Source organism: Lepidochelys olivacea (genome assembly GCF_965140295.1).
Source record: "Lepidochelys olivacea isolate rLepOli2 genome assembly, chromosome: 1".
NCBI classification, from domain to species: domain Eukaryota; kingdom Metazoa; phylum Chordata; order Testudines; family Cheloniidae; genus Lepidochelys; species Lepidochelys olivacea.
Window position 1 is genome coordinate 5,789,586 of NC_140411.1, and position 13,256 is coordinate 5,802,841.

Consider the following 13,256-nt stretch of genomic DNA (forward strand, 5'->3'; position numbering starts at 1 on the left):
CTGTCCAGGTTGTTAGCTTCCAGCAGGTCACAGCTGAACCAGAGACAAAGTCTAGGGAGCATAGAGAAATGTGTCCCAGAGGAGAGCCTAGAGAAGGGGCAGGGAATCTCAGAAACCACTGAGGTGAGTGAGGATGCCTGTCACTCTGTAACACACGGAAGCAGGATGCTTCCAAGTATGGGAGGGGGCTGAGACTAGGCAACATGCCCTCAGGCACAGAGGCAGGGGAGATGTTGTCAGTGAGTAAGGAAACTGTCTCAGCTGTTAACTGGCAGAGTTTTGCAGCTGAACAAAAGAAAGATCACTTCCTATGGAGCACACAGAAATGTGTCTTAGGAGGGGGCCCAGAGGAGGAAACTGGGGAAGGAATAGTGGGGGTAGAGGAATGTCTCCCCACTCGTCACTTGGGGCATAATGCCGAGGACACTAGAAGGAAGGCTGCATCAGCATCTGGGAACCCAGGTACACAGACTGTGTCATAAATATAAAGGGAAGGGTCACAACCTTGATGTATGCGGTAACATAAAATCCCTCCTGTCCAGAGGTACAGAGTCCCTTTACCTGTAAGGGGTTAAGAAGGTCAGATAACCTGGTTGGCACCTGGCCAACTGGACCAATAAGGGAAGAAGATACTTTCAAATCTGGCGTGGGGGGAAGAGTTTTTATCTGTGCTCTCTTTGTGTGTCCCCTCTCTGGACACAGAGAGAGACAGAGACCAAGCTGGTAAATCATCTCCTGAAAAGATACCTGAAATGATACATTACAATTACACAAATTGTAAGTAAAGGCAGGGAAATACCTTTGTTATCTTTTGTTTTAGATTGTGAATTTTCCATATGCTAAGAGGGAGTTTTATTCTTGTTTTTTGTAACTTTGAAGCTGAGCCCAGTCGGGAATCCTCTGTGTTTTACTTTTTTATTTACTCTGTAAAGTTACCTTCCCTCCTGATTTTCCAGGTGTGATTCTTTTACTTAAAAAAAAAAAAAAAAAAAAAAAGTTCTCCTTTTAAGAACCTGATTGATTTTCAGGGAGCTCAGATCACCATCCTCTAGGGAAAGGTGGCAAAGAGCCAGCCAATGTGCAGGATCCCCCTGAAAAACTATCTTCCCAGACCCTGAGGCACGAAAATTCCAGAGACACAATTAAATTAATAGCCCACACAGACGGGAACACTGGAGGGAAAGACAAGCCATTGACTGATTACATGGGAGAGAGTCAAAGGACACCATGGGTAAGGAACAAACCAACCTCACACTGCAGTATCTGAACAGACGGCGTGGTAGCATAAAAATACATGTAAACACCCATCTGTGATTAAAAAAAGGTATGAATGTAAAGTTTTGGGATAAGAATTTGAGGACTGATGTTAAACCTTATGTTAAGTCTAGTTCATAGTTAATAGCTGCAAACAGATTTAAATCTGATCATAGCATAGAAACCTGGTTTGCAGTGTCTGAATGGGGAAACTGAGGCACACCACCTGTCAAGGTTCCTTCCCCACTCTGAACGCTAGGGTACAGATGTGGGGACCTGCATGAAAAACCTCCTAAGCTTATCTTTACCAGCTTAGGTCAAAACTTCCCCAAGGTACAAAATATTCCACCCTTTGTCCTTGGATTGGCTGCTACCACAACCAAACAAATACTGGTTACTGGAGAAGAGCTGTTTGTAAATGTCTTTCCCCCCAAAATACTTCCCAAAACCTTGCACCCCACTTCCTGGACAAGGTTTGGTAAAAAGCCTCACCAATTTGCCTAGGTGACTACAGACCCAGACCCTTGGATCTTAAGAACAATGAACAATCCGCCCAACACTTGCACCCCCCCTTTCCTGGGAAATGTTGGATAAAAAGCCTCACCAATTTGTATAGGTGACCAGAGACCCAAACCCTTGGATCTGAGAACAATGAAAAAATATTCAGTTTTCTTACAAGAAGACTTTTAATAAAAATAGAAGTAAATAGAAGTAAAGAAATCCCCTCTGTAAAATCAGGATGGTAGATACCTTACAGGGTAATTAGATTCTAAAACATAGAGAACCCCTCTAGGCAAAACCTTAAGTTATAAAAAAGATACACAGACAGGAATAGTTATTCTATTCAGCACAATTCTTTTCTCAGCCATTTAAAGAAATCATAATCTAATACGTACCTAGCTAGATTACTTACTAAAAGTTCTAAGACTCCATTCCTGGTCTATCCCTGGCAAAGACCCAGCATACAGACAGACTGAGACCCTTTGTTCCTCTCCCTCCTCCCAGCTTTTGAAAGTATCTTGTCTCCTCATTGGTCATTTTGGTCAGGTGCCAGCGAGGTTACCTTTAGCTTCTTAACCCTTTACAGGTGAGAGGAGTTTTCCCCTTCACTTTGTATTTATGACACCGCCTCATGGCCTTGAAGGCTGGGTGCCAAGAGAGCGATAACACACCCTGCCTTTGAGCTAGTCGGTGGCTAACCCTCTTGGAGCAAACTAAGGGGGGAGGTGAGACATTCTCTATCACCGGGGAGCATCCTGTAACGGCCATAGTCCTCATTTTCATATAAACATGATTTTACATAGAAAACATGCCTTGTAAGGTATCAGGGAAAGGTTATGATCTGTTGAAATCATGCCTCTATCCATACATGTGTATCATTAATGAATATGGAGTTATGATTATGGTGTTGTATGGTGGTCACTAAAACATGCTGTAAATTGGGGAATAAGTCAGATATTAGCTCTCCAGAGGCAACAGCAAGGAAAGTGACCAATCCCCAGGCAGTGTGTCAAACAACCCATCAAGAGCCCTTGTCCAGCAAGGGAGCTCCAATGCAATGACTCACGTGCACGAAGCTCCACAGAGGGAATTGCTCAACCTTGCTTGGAGAGACTCAGCAATGCTCCCCAGACATGCCTGGACTTGTGCCCCCCAAGCACATGGATTGAGGCTATAAAACAGACAGAGCGGACACATACTGGGCCCTTCTCCTGCCCCCACTGAGAAGAAGACAAGACTCCAACAGGGGAGATTGGCCCAGGTTTACACAGGAAACTTGTATATTAAGGACTGCAATATCCAGTGGGGTGAGAAAAATCCTTAATCTAGATGTTGCCCAGTCTAATAGGATTGAGAGTTTAGACAGTGTGCTTACATTTCCTTTTCTTTTGGTAACCACTCTGACTTTTTGCCAATCACTGAATATCACTTAAATTCTATCTTTGTACTTAATACATTTGTTGTTTATTCTACCTGAAGCAGTGTGTTTGGTTTGAAGCGTGTAAGAGACTCCCCTTGGGATAACAAGCCTGGGGCATTTCCATTTCTTTCTTAAACTGACAAACTCACATAAGCTTGGAGTGCCCTGCGGGCACACCTGCACACTGCAAGAGTAAGGTTGTGTCTGGGAAAGGAGATATTGGCTAGTGTCATTCGGTTGCATAATCCAAAGAGCAGTTTACATGTCAAAGACTGAGCGTGAACAGCCCAGGAGTGGGGTTCTCACAGCTGAGCAGGGTAAGGCTGGCTACCAAAGCTAAGGACTGGGGTGACCAACCAGATCACCGGTCCAGATAACACCAGAGGGGAACATCACAGGGTTGCAAAGCAGCATGTAGGTGGACAGGTGGGCAGTGCTGTTGAAATTATTTTTTTCTTTGTGTTTGTTGGTCCAAGGCCAACTTTGGGACCTTTCGTGGTACAGAGTGTGTTTGGGGAGTTTCAGGGTCTCTTTCCCATGGCAAGCCACAGAACTACAATCTGGGTGTCACAAGTTTTACTCAGTTTTGTTTCCATTTGTTGTTGTTCTGTAACTTCAGGCATTTCACTGGTAGAAATAACATTTGATATTTTTGTAACAATGTACCCCATATTGTTCATTGTGATATGATGATATGATTATAGCATAATTATGATACAGTTTATGCAAGATGGGTCATGTAAGATGTTATTGGAAAAGTTATGACTTTCTGAATATGGTTATGGTTGTATGTATTGATGATTTTGGTCAAAAGTTCTGAATTTTGATGACTTCCCTGTATTTCAAATGTAGTTACAAGTGAGTAACGCCCACTAGGGAACTTGATGTCAGTCTAGATAGATGGTTGGGAAGGGCCTATTCAGGGCAATGAGACTTTGGGGGAAACAATAGGCCTTTAGAGAAACTTATCTCCCACCTGGTGAGCCTCCCTGAGAATGCTTCAGACAGACTACACGTAGTGGATGCTATGACTCTAAAAGGCCATGTGACCAGGCCACATAACTCTGGACTCCATTTTGGGGAGTCTGTAATCTTCCCACAAACGAGTCTGGAAACCAAGTTTTGAAACAAACGGTTCCCTCCGTATTCTAGATCTATGGAAAGTAGGGAGTGACATCGTCGGTAGTTCTTCACTCCTCACTCAAGAAGACTCCGAGAATGTTCATAACTGTAACATATTTACCATATTATTTTTTACAAATAAGAACCCCCTTGCTGTGCTTTTCTCCCTTTACAGGCACCTTGAGCATTTCTGAGTCATATCGATGCATCAACTGCTTCATGGCACCTTTCAACTTCACCCACTCTGACGCTTCAACTTTCATCCTAATGGGCATCCCTGGCCTGGAGGCTGCCCACATCTGGATTTCCATCCCTTTCTTTACATTCTACATTATCAGCCTGTTGGGAAATGTCACACTTCTGTCTGTTGTAGGTAAGGAACAGACTCTGCAGAAGCCGATGTACCTCCTGCTCTGCATGCTGGCACTTACAGACATTGCCACACCTACCTTTGTTGTGCCAAAGGCACTGGGCATATTTTGGTTCAATTTGAAAGGCATTACTGTGGCTGGCTGCCTCACCCAGATGTTCTTCCTCCACACGATTTCTGTGATGCACTCATCCACCCTCGTGACAATGGCCTTCGATCGCTACGTTGCCATATGTAACCCTCTGAGATATGCCACCATCCTCAGCAATGCACAAATAGCTAAGCTAGGACTTGCAGGTTTGATAAGAGCTGTTCTCTTCATTCTGCCCCTGCCCCTGCTCCTGAGTCAGCAGACATTCTGTGCCAACCGCATTATCCCCCACACACAATGCGAGTACATAGCTATGGTGAGGATGGTGTGTGGGGACATCAGAGTCAGCAGGATATATGGTTTTGTGCTAATGTTTGTAATCAATGGGTTTGACCTTACGTTCATTGCCCTGTCGTATGGTCTGATCATCAGGGCCGTCCTCAGAATCTCCTCTCATAAAGCCCACCAGAAAGCCCTTAACACTTGCACAGCCCACATCTGTGTGATGCTGACATATTATACCCCTACCTTCTTCTCCATTCTTACACACCACTTTGGTCAAGACATCGCACCCTATGTTCATATCATCTTAGCTGACCTCTATCTCCTCATCCCTCCCATGCTCAACCCTATCATTTATGGGGTCAAAATGAAAGAGCTTCGTGACAAAGTAGTCAAATACACCTGCAGAAGTTCTGCAGACACAAAGTTCACGCAAAGATCTGCAGACACAAGAGACGATATCTCCTCAGGCCTGCAGTGTCCATCAGGGAACTGTCAAATTGTCAGAGAGTATGTGAACCAGCACTAAGTGGGATGCGGTTTGGGAGGAAGACCAGAAGTTCTGTGAGCGCCATGGTTCCCCAGTTACCCATGGCATGGAGGAAGAGTATGCTCACAAACAATCTGTAAAAAAAGTCAGCCTTCCTTGACTGTGCAGTTCTTACGTGTTGTACTCCTAGCAGAAGGAAAATCCTTTCACCAGAAAAGGGTTAAGAAGCTAAGGTAACCTCGCTGGCACCTGACCCAAAATGACCAATGAGGGACAAGGTACTTTCAAATCTGGAGGGGGGGAAAGCCTTTGTCTGTCTGTGTAATACCGTTGCTGGGAACAGATCAAGGATGCAAGCCCTTCAACTCCTGTACAGTTGGTAAGAAATCTAGCTAGAAAATGCTTTTGGATTTCTTTGTTTTGGCTTGGAAATTCACTGTCCTGGAGGACATGTGTGTAAGCAGTGTCAGGATGAGCTCCACCCTGACATCTGGTGGTGAGGTGTGGCAAGTTGTGGAAAAGAACTTCAGGGGCCGATCTCATTTGCATAGGCACACCCACCACGCCTAGAATGAGACCATAGCTGCCCAAATGGTCACTTTGGCTGCTGTGGGATCCCCAGTGTCTCTGTTATTGGGGCAGGAAGAATAAATTGTTATTACCCTGATTATGGGAACTGTGCTTGGAACTGTACGTGGCCTTTTGTTACGATGGAGGGATTCACCATCATCTAAGTAGCACTCGCTAGGCAAGGGTCATGGGTTCCAAAACTGTGTGAATGGAGAGAGGCTGGGGACAAGTATTAATACTTGGTGGCATGGGCCTCTTGGTGAGGGCCTTACATGCTAATTGCACTTCCTCCTCTCTCCACTGTGGAATATCAGAGCTAATTTTGATTTCATTAGAAGTCTAGTTATAGACTGCTGAGCTCACTTTGGGCTGACAGTGCACCAGCACTGGGGCTCCCCTATTATAAGCTGAATTCACCTAAGCGCTGAAATCACTGAGTGTTGTGTTAAGTAGTGGGGGAGCCTGAAGATATATTGTGGAGCAGTTTGCGGGACGGCTGGCGAAGCAGTTCGACACGGAGCAGTGTGTGGATGGCAGGAGCTGCTTGTGGGCCGTGGAGCTGAGTGAAGGAGTTCGTGGGGTGGCTGGTGGAGCGGAGCGCAGCTGAGCGAAGGAGTTCGTGGGGCGGCTGGTGGAGCGGAGCGCAGCTGAGCGAAGGAGTTTTGTGGGGCGGCTGGCGGAGCGGAGCGGAGCGGAGCGCCGCTATGGAGCTATGGGGCGGTCAGCTTCAGATCACGTAAGGTGCCTCTTACCCCCGTCCCATTTCCACCCAGGTTGGGAGGTAAAGCTCCGCCGATAAACTTTCGAACTCTGGGGCTGCCCTGACCAGGGACAGAGACTTTTGGGGCATTGGACTTTTGGGGTTGCTGGACTCAAGAACCAAAGGGAAAAGGGCATGCCCCAATTTGCCTGGGGTGGGGTTGTTTTTGCTCATGGGTTGTGTTATGAATCCGGTTGGTGGTGTTTCCCCAACATAATGCCACATTGTTTCTCTCTGTTATTAAAAGACTTTTGCTACACTCAGACTATGTGCTTGCAAGAGGGGAAGTATTGCCTCTTGGAGGCGCCCAGCGGGGGTGGTATATATTTGTCCCAGGTCACTGGGTGGGGGCTCGAGCCGGTTTGCATTGTGTTATTGGAATGGAACCCCTAGATATTGAACCCGGCCCTTGTTGCTGCCAACTCTGACGGGCAGAAGGGTTACATGTGTATTCCTGTTTTTTGTATCTTTTTGTAACTTAAGGTTTTGCCTAGAGGGATTCTCTATGTTTTGAATCGGACTGCCTGAATCGGTCCATGGGCCTGCATTCACCACAACCCTGGACAGCATCCAGAATGCGTTCACCCGGGGAGGGATATCCTGGCCCACAACACAATTTTTTTCAGGAAGAGGGGCAGACCAGTTGAATAGTCATGACTAAGGTTTTTTGTCACAGATAGTTTTAGTAAAAGTCACCAACAGGTCACGAGGGTCTGCGGGGGCGACTGAAATGGGGAAGATTAAAGCCTCATCAGGAGTATGAGAGCCTGAGCCGCACTTCAGGACGGGTGAGGGTCCAGCACTTACTGCCACTGCAGATAACAGCTCTGTGGCCCCCACTGCAGCCCCAGCACCTCAGAGGTCCCGAGCCCCTGCTGCAGCCCATGTGGAGAGCTCCACGGCTCCCACTGCCAGTGGCAGCTCAGAGATCTGGGTCCCCACACGGCCAAGAGCCACTTGGAGGGCCACATACCCCCACCGCCAGAGGTGGCTGAATGCTGCTGGTTCCTTGGCCACACATGGCAACTGAGAGCTCAGGAGCCTCCACCCGCTGCCCCAGGGCTGAAGTGGTAAATGTCACAGAGGTCTCCGAAAGTCACAGAATCTGTGACTTCTATGACTTAATCTTATCCTTAGCCATGTCTCTGAACAACTCTCCGTGGTGAATGGAGAAGTGGTGGAACCCGAGTGACTGAGACAGTGACAATACTTTGTGCAGGAGGCAAAACAATCACTGACTTGCCCCAGACAGTAGAATTGTTCATCCCTGGACTCAGAGTGTCGTCCGGAATTGTTAAGACCTGGAATGTTGTTGCCTCTGTAACACTGTTCAGTGCTTCTCTCCTTGGAGCTCCAAAATTATCAGTATTGGCAGGCGAGGCAACCTACTAATTCAGCAGTCCTTGATGTTATTCAGAAAGAAAGACCGCAGGCATGGTTCGATGACAAAGGCATCCGGAGAGGTTTATTTCCCCCTAGGCAGAATCCCATCACCCTGAGTATGAGCAAAACGAGTGAATTACCTTATGAAAGTCCTTTTCTGGGTGGTAATACCCCAATAAATCCTTAGAGATCAAGGACTACTGAGGGTAAAGACATTAAGAATGTTGATCTACCATCTCCAAACCGATGGGTTCGTAGAGTGATTTCAAGGAACTGTTCTGGAGACATTATTGAATTCTGTAGCCTCAGATTCCGAACATTACGATCAACTCCTCCTCAACCTCCTTTAACCAATCAGGGAGGTGCCTCAAGGCTTCAAGTTTTCGCCCTTTGAACTGCTGTCTTGGAAGTCCTCAGGTAATGAACATAGACCAATAAATTCTTCAATTAAGAAATTGCCTCGAGACTTTGTGAGTGTTTGCTCGAAAAATTTTGCTAAATGCACAGCAGGTACAAGAGAAGGCCGATAATAAAGGGGTCTAGCTGTGAGTGTTCCGTCTCGGTGATTGTGTGTTATGGTTACAACCAAGCTTGCTCTTCAGATGATTGGTTCATTGGCAGGGACTCTTTGATGTAGTGAGGCATGTGGGCCCCATCAACTACAAGGAGCACCACCCAGAGAAGAAAAAGAAGACTAAGATAAGAACATAAAAACAGCCATGCTGGTCAGACCAATGGTCCATCTAGTCCAGTATCCTGTCTTCTGACAGTGACCAATACCAATCTTCACAATGAAAGAACAGAACAGGCTGTTCTTGAGGGATCCATCTCCTGTTCTCATCTCCTGATCCATCTCCTGTTTCTTGACTTTAGCAAAGCTTTTGACACGGTCTCCCATAGTATTCTTGTCAGCAAGTTAAGGAAGTATGGGCTGGATGAATGCACTATAAGGTGGGTAGAAAGCTGGCTAAATTGTCGGGCTCAACGGGTAGTGATCAATGGCTCCATGTCTAGTTGGCAGCCGGTATCAAGTGGAGTGCCCCAAGGGTCGGTTCTGGGGCCCGTTTTATTCAATATCTTCATAAATGATCTGGAGGATGGTGTGGATTGCACTCTCAGCAAATTTGCGGATGATACTAAACTGGGAGGAGTGGTAGATACGCTGGAGGGGAGGGATAGGATACAGAAGGACCTAGACCAATTGGAAGATTGGGCCAAAAGGAATCTGATGAGGTTCAATAAGGATAAGTGCAGGGTCCTGCACTTAGGACGGAAGAACCCAATGCACAGCTACAGAGTAGGGACCGAATGGCTAGGCAGCAGTTCTGCAGAAAAGGACCTAGGGGTGACAGTGGACGAGAAGCTGGATATGAGTCAGCAGTGTGCCCTTGTTGCCAAGAAGGCCAATGGCATTTTGGGATGTATAAGTAGGGGCATAGCGAGCAGATCGAGGGACGTGATCGTTCCCCTCTATTCGACATTGGTGAGGCCTCATCTGGAGTACTGTGTCCAGTTTTGGGCCCCACACTTCAAGAAGGATGTGGATAAATTGGAGAGAGTCCAGCGAAGGGCAACAAAAATGATTAGGGGACTGGAACACATGAGTTATGAGGAGAGGCTGAGGGAGCTGGGATTGTTTAGCCTGCAGAAGAGAAGAATGAGGGGGGATTTGATAGCTGCTTTCAACTACCTGAAAGGGGGTTCCAAAGAGGATGGCTCTAGACTGTTCTTAATGGTAGCAGATGACAGAACGAGGAGTAATGGTCTCAAGTTGCAGTGGGGGAGGTTTAGATTGGATATTAGGAAAAACTTTTTCACTAAGTGGGTGGTGAAACACTGGAATGCGTTACCTAGGGAGGTGGTAGAATCTCCTTCCTTAGAGGTTTTTAAGGTCAGGCTTGACAAAGCCCTGGCTGGGATGATTTAGCTGGGAATTGGTCCTGCTTTGAGCAGGGGGTTGGACTAGATGACCTTCTGGGGTCCCTTCCAACCCTGATATTCTATGATTCTATGATTCTATGATTCTCCAGTCCAAGCATAGGCAATCAGATGCTAGGGATTCCCAGATCATGGGGTTGAATCCCTGAATATCTTAGCCTGCAGCCTATTAATTTCCTTCAGTCATCCCTGGTTCTTGTGTAATGTGAAGGAGTAAACAAGACTTCCACAATTAAATTACCCCTAATGAAAAAAACACAGTAAAAGAACTAAACAAGAGCTTAAGAACCATGTCAAACAAACAGTGAAATACGAAAAGGCATCTTTTAAAAAGTGGAAGTCAAATCCTAGTGAGGTATATAGAAAGGACCATAAACACTGCCAAATTAAGTGTAAAAATGTAATAAGAAAAGCCAAAAAGGAGTTGAAGAAAAGCTAGCCAAAAACTTAAAAGTTAAGAACAAAATGTTTTTAAGTACATCAGAAGCAGGAAGCCTCTTAAACAACCAGTGGGACCCCATGACAATTAAGATACAAAAGGAGCATTTAAAGATGATAAAGTCATTATGGAGAAACTAAATGAATTCTTTCCTTCAGTCTTCATGGCTGAGGACGTTAGAGAGATTCCCAAAACTGAGCCATCTTCATAACATCAGCTAACAGGATGTTAGGAATCATTAAAAAAGGGAGAAAGAATAAGACGGAGAATATTTTATTGCCTTATATAAATCCATGGTGTGCCCACATCTTCAATACTGCATACAGATGTGGTCTCCTCAACTCAGAAAGGATATACTGGCATTAGAAAAGGTTCAGAGAAGGGTAACTAAAATGATTAGGGGTTTGGAACAGCTCCCATATGAGAAGAGATTAAAGAGGCTAGGACTTTTCAGGTTGGAAAAGAGGAGAAGTTTAGACTTGAAATTGGACGAAGGTTTCTAACCATCAAAGAAGTGAAGTTCTGGAATAGCCTTCCAAGGGAAGCAGTGGGGGCAAAAGACCTACCTGGCTTCAAGATTAAGCTCGATAAGTTTATGGAGGAGATGGTATGTTGCAATAACATGATTTTGGCAATTAATTGATCTTTGGTAAATAGGCCCAATGGCCTGTGATGGGATGTTAGATGGGGTGGGATCTGAGTTACTACAGAGAATTCTTTCCTGGGTATCTGGTTGGTGAATCTTGCCCACATGCTCTGGGTTCAGCTGATCACCATATTTGGGGTCGGGAAGGAATTTTGCTCCAGGGCAGATTGGAAGAAGCCCTGGGGGTTTTTCGCCTTCCTCTGTAGCATGGGGCACGGGTCACTTGCTGGAGGATTCTCTGCACTTGAAGTCTTTAATCCATGATTTGAGGACTTCAATAGCTCAGACATAGATGAGAGGTTTATTGCAGGAGTGGGTGGGTGAGATTCTGTGGCCTGCATTGTGGAGGAGCTCAAACTAGACGATAATAATGGTCCCTTCTGACCTTAATATCTATGAATCTATGAGACTAAGGGGGGATATGATAGAGGTATATAAAATCATGAGTGGTGTGGAGACAATGAATAAGGAAAAGTTATTTACTTGTTCCCATAATATAAAAACTGGGGTCCACCAAATGAAATTAATGGGCAACAGGTTTAAAACCAAGGAAAGGAAGTTCTTCTTCACTCAGCACACAGTCAACCTGTGGAACTCCTTGTCGGAAGAGGTTGTGAAGGCTAGGACTATAACAGGGTTTAAAAGAGAACTGGATAAATTCATGGAGGTTAAGTCCATTCATGGCTATTAGCCAGGATGGGTAAGGAATGGTGTCCCTAGTCTTTGTTTGTCAGACTGGAGATGGATGGCAGAACAGAGATCATTTGATCATTACCTGTTAGGTTCACACACTCCGTTGCACCTGGCATTGGCCACTGTCAGTAGACAGGATACTGGGCTGGATGAACCTTTGGTCTGACCCAGTACGGCCATTCTTATGTTCTTATGTTCTCCCCAAAGTTAGACATTTTGGCTTTTATCAATTCTTGAAAGATTTCACCAATTACACATCTGTTTATACGTCACTATAAATCCAACCTATCATTTTCTAACAGTTCCCTAATGTAAGTGGGGAACTATTGTTGGGATCTTTCCTGGCTTTTGCGACACCCCAAGGGAACTGGTAGTGAAAGAGTCCAAGTCCCTACTCCCACTCCCTTTTCCCAGAGGCCTGCCTGACCTCAAGGACTCCCCTTCCACTCTCCTGTTTGGAAGAGTCCTCGTAATGGCGATATGGCTGAGTCAAAGATTCCTGGAAGGCTGAACCCCCAGTCTCATCGTGGTCACTTAGGACAGGAGCTAGGGTGTCCCCACTCTGGAGTACTCTCTTCACACCGGACACTTCTTTGACCCACTGATCACTGCATTAACTTCAAACCAACTAGAATGTGTTAAACAGCGACTGAAAGAAAATTGGAGAGGAGTACTTGTGGCACCTTAGAGACTAAGCAGTTTATTTGAGCATAAGCTTTTGTGAGCTACAGCTCACTTCATCGGATGCATTTAGTGGAAAATACAGTGAGGAAATTTATATACACACAGAACATGAAGGAAAAAAAAAAACCTGTAAGCAGAGTGATTATTTAAGATGAGCTATTACCAGCAGGAGAGAAGGGTGGGGGTTGGGGGGGAGGGGGGTGAAAACTTTCCAGCAGTTAACAAGGACATCTGAGGAACCTTGGGCGGGGGTGGGGGAAATAAACATGGGGAAATAGCTTTACTTTGTGTAATGACCCATCCATTCCGAGTCTCTATTCAAGCCTAAGTTAATTGTATCCAGTTTGCAAATTAATTCCAATTCAGCAGTCTCTCGTTGGAGTCTGTTTTTGAAGGGTTTTTTTGTTGTTGTTGTTGTAATATAGCAACTTTCATGTCTGTAATCGCATGACCAGAGAGATTGAAGTGTTCTCTGATTGGTTTATGATTGTTATAATTCTTGACATCTGATTTGTGTCCATTTATTCTTTTAGAGACTGTCCAGTTTGGCCAATGTACATGGCAGAGGGGCATTGCTGGCACATGATGGCACAGATCACATTGGTGGATGTGC

At 45.5% G+C, this 13,256-nt stretch overlaps 1 protein-coding gene across 1 annotated transcript; it reads left to right on the forward strand.

Annotated features, from left to right (window-relative positions):
* Positions 1-4,477: 4,477 nt before the first annotated feature.
* Positions 4,478-5,569, forward strand: LOC311528827 (olfactory receptor 52P1-like; the record flags this gene model as incomplete). The annotated part of the gene is made up of 1 exon (XM_084644262.1): positions 4,478-5,569. Exon 1 carries the CDS (start codon positions 4,517-4,519, stop codon positions 5,567-5,569), a length of 1,053 nt encoding a protein of 350 aa, XP_084500388.1. The 5' UTR covers positions 4,478-4,516.
* Positions 5,570-13,256: the final 7,687 nt, after the last annotated feature.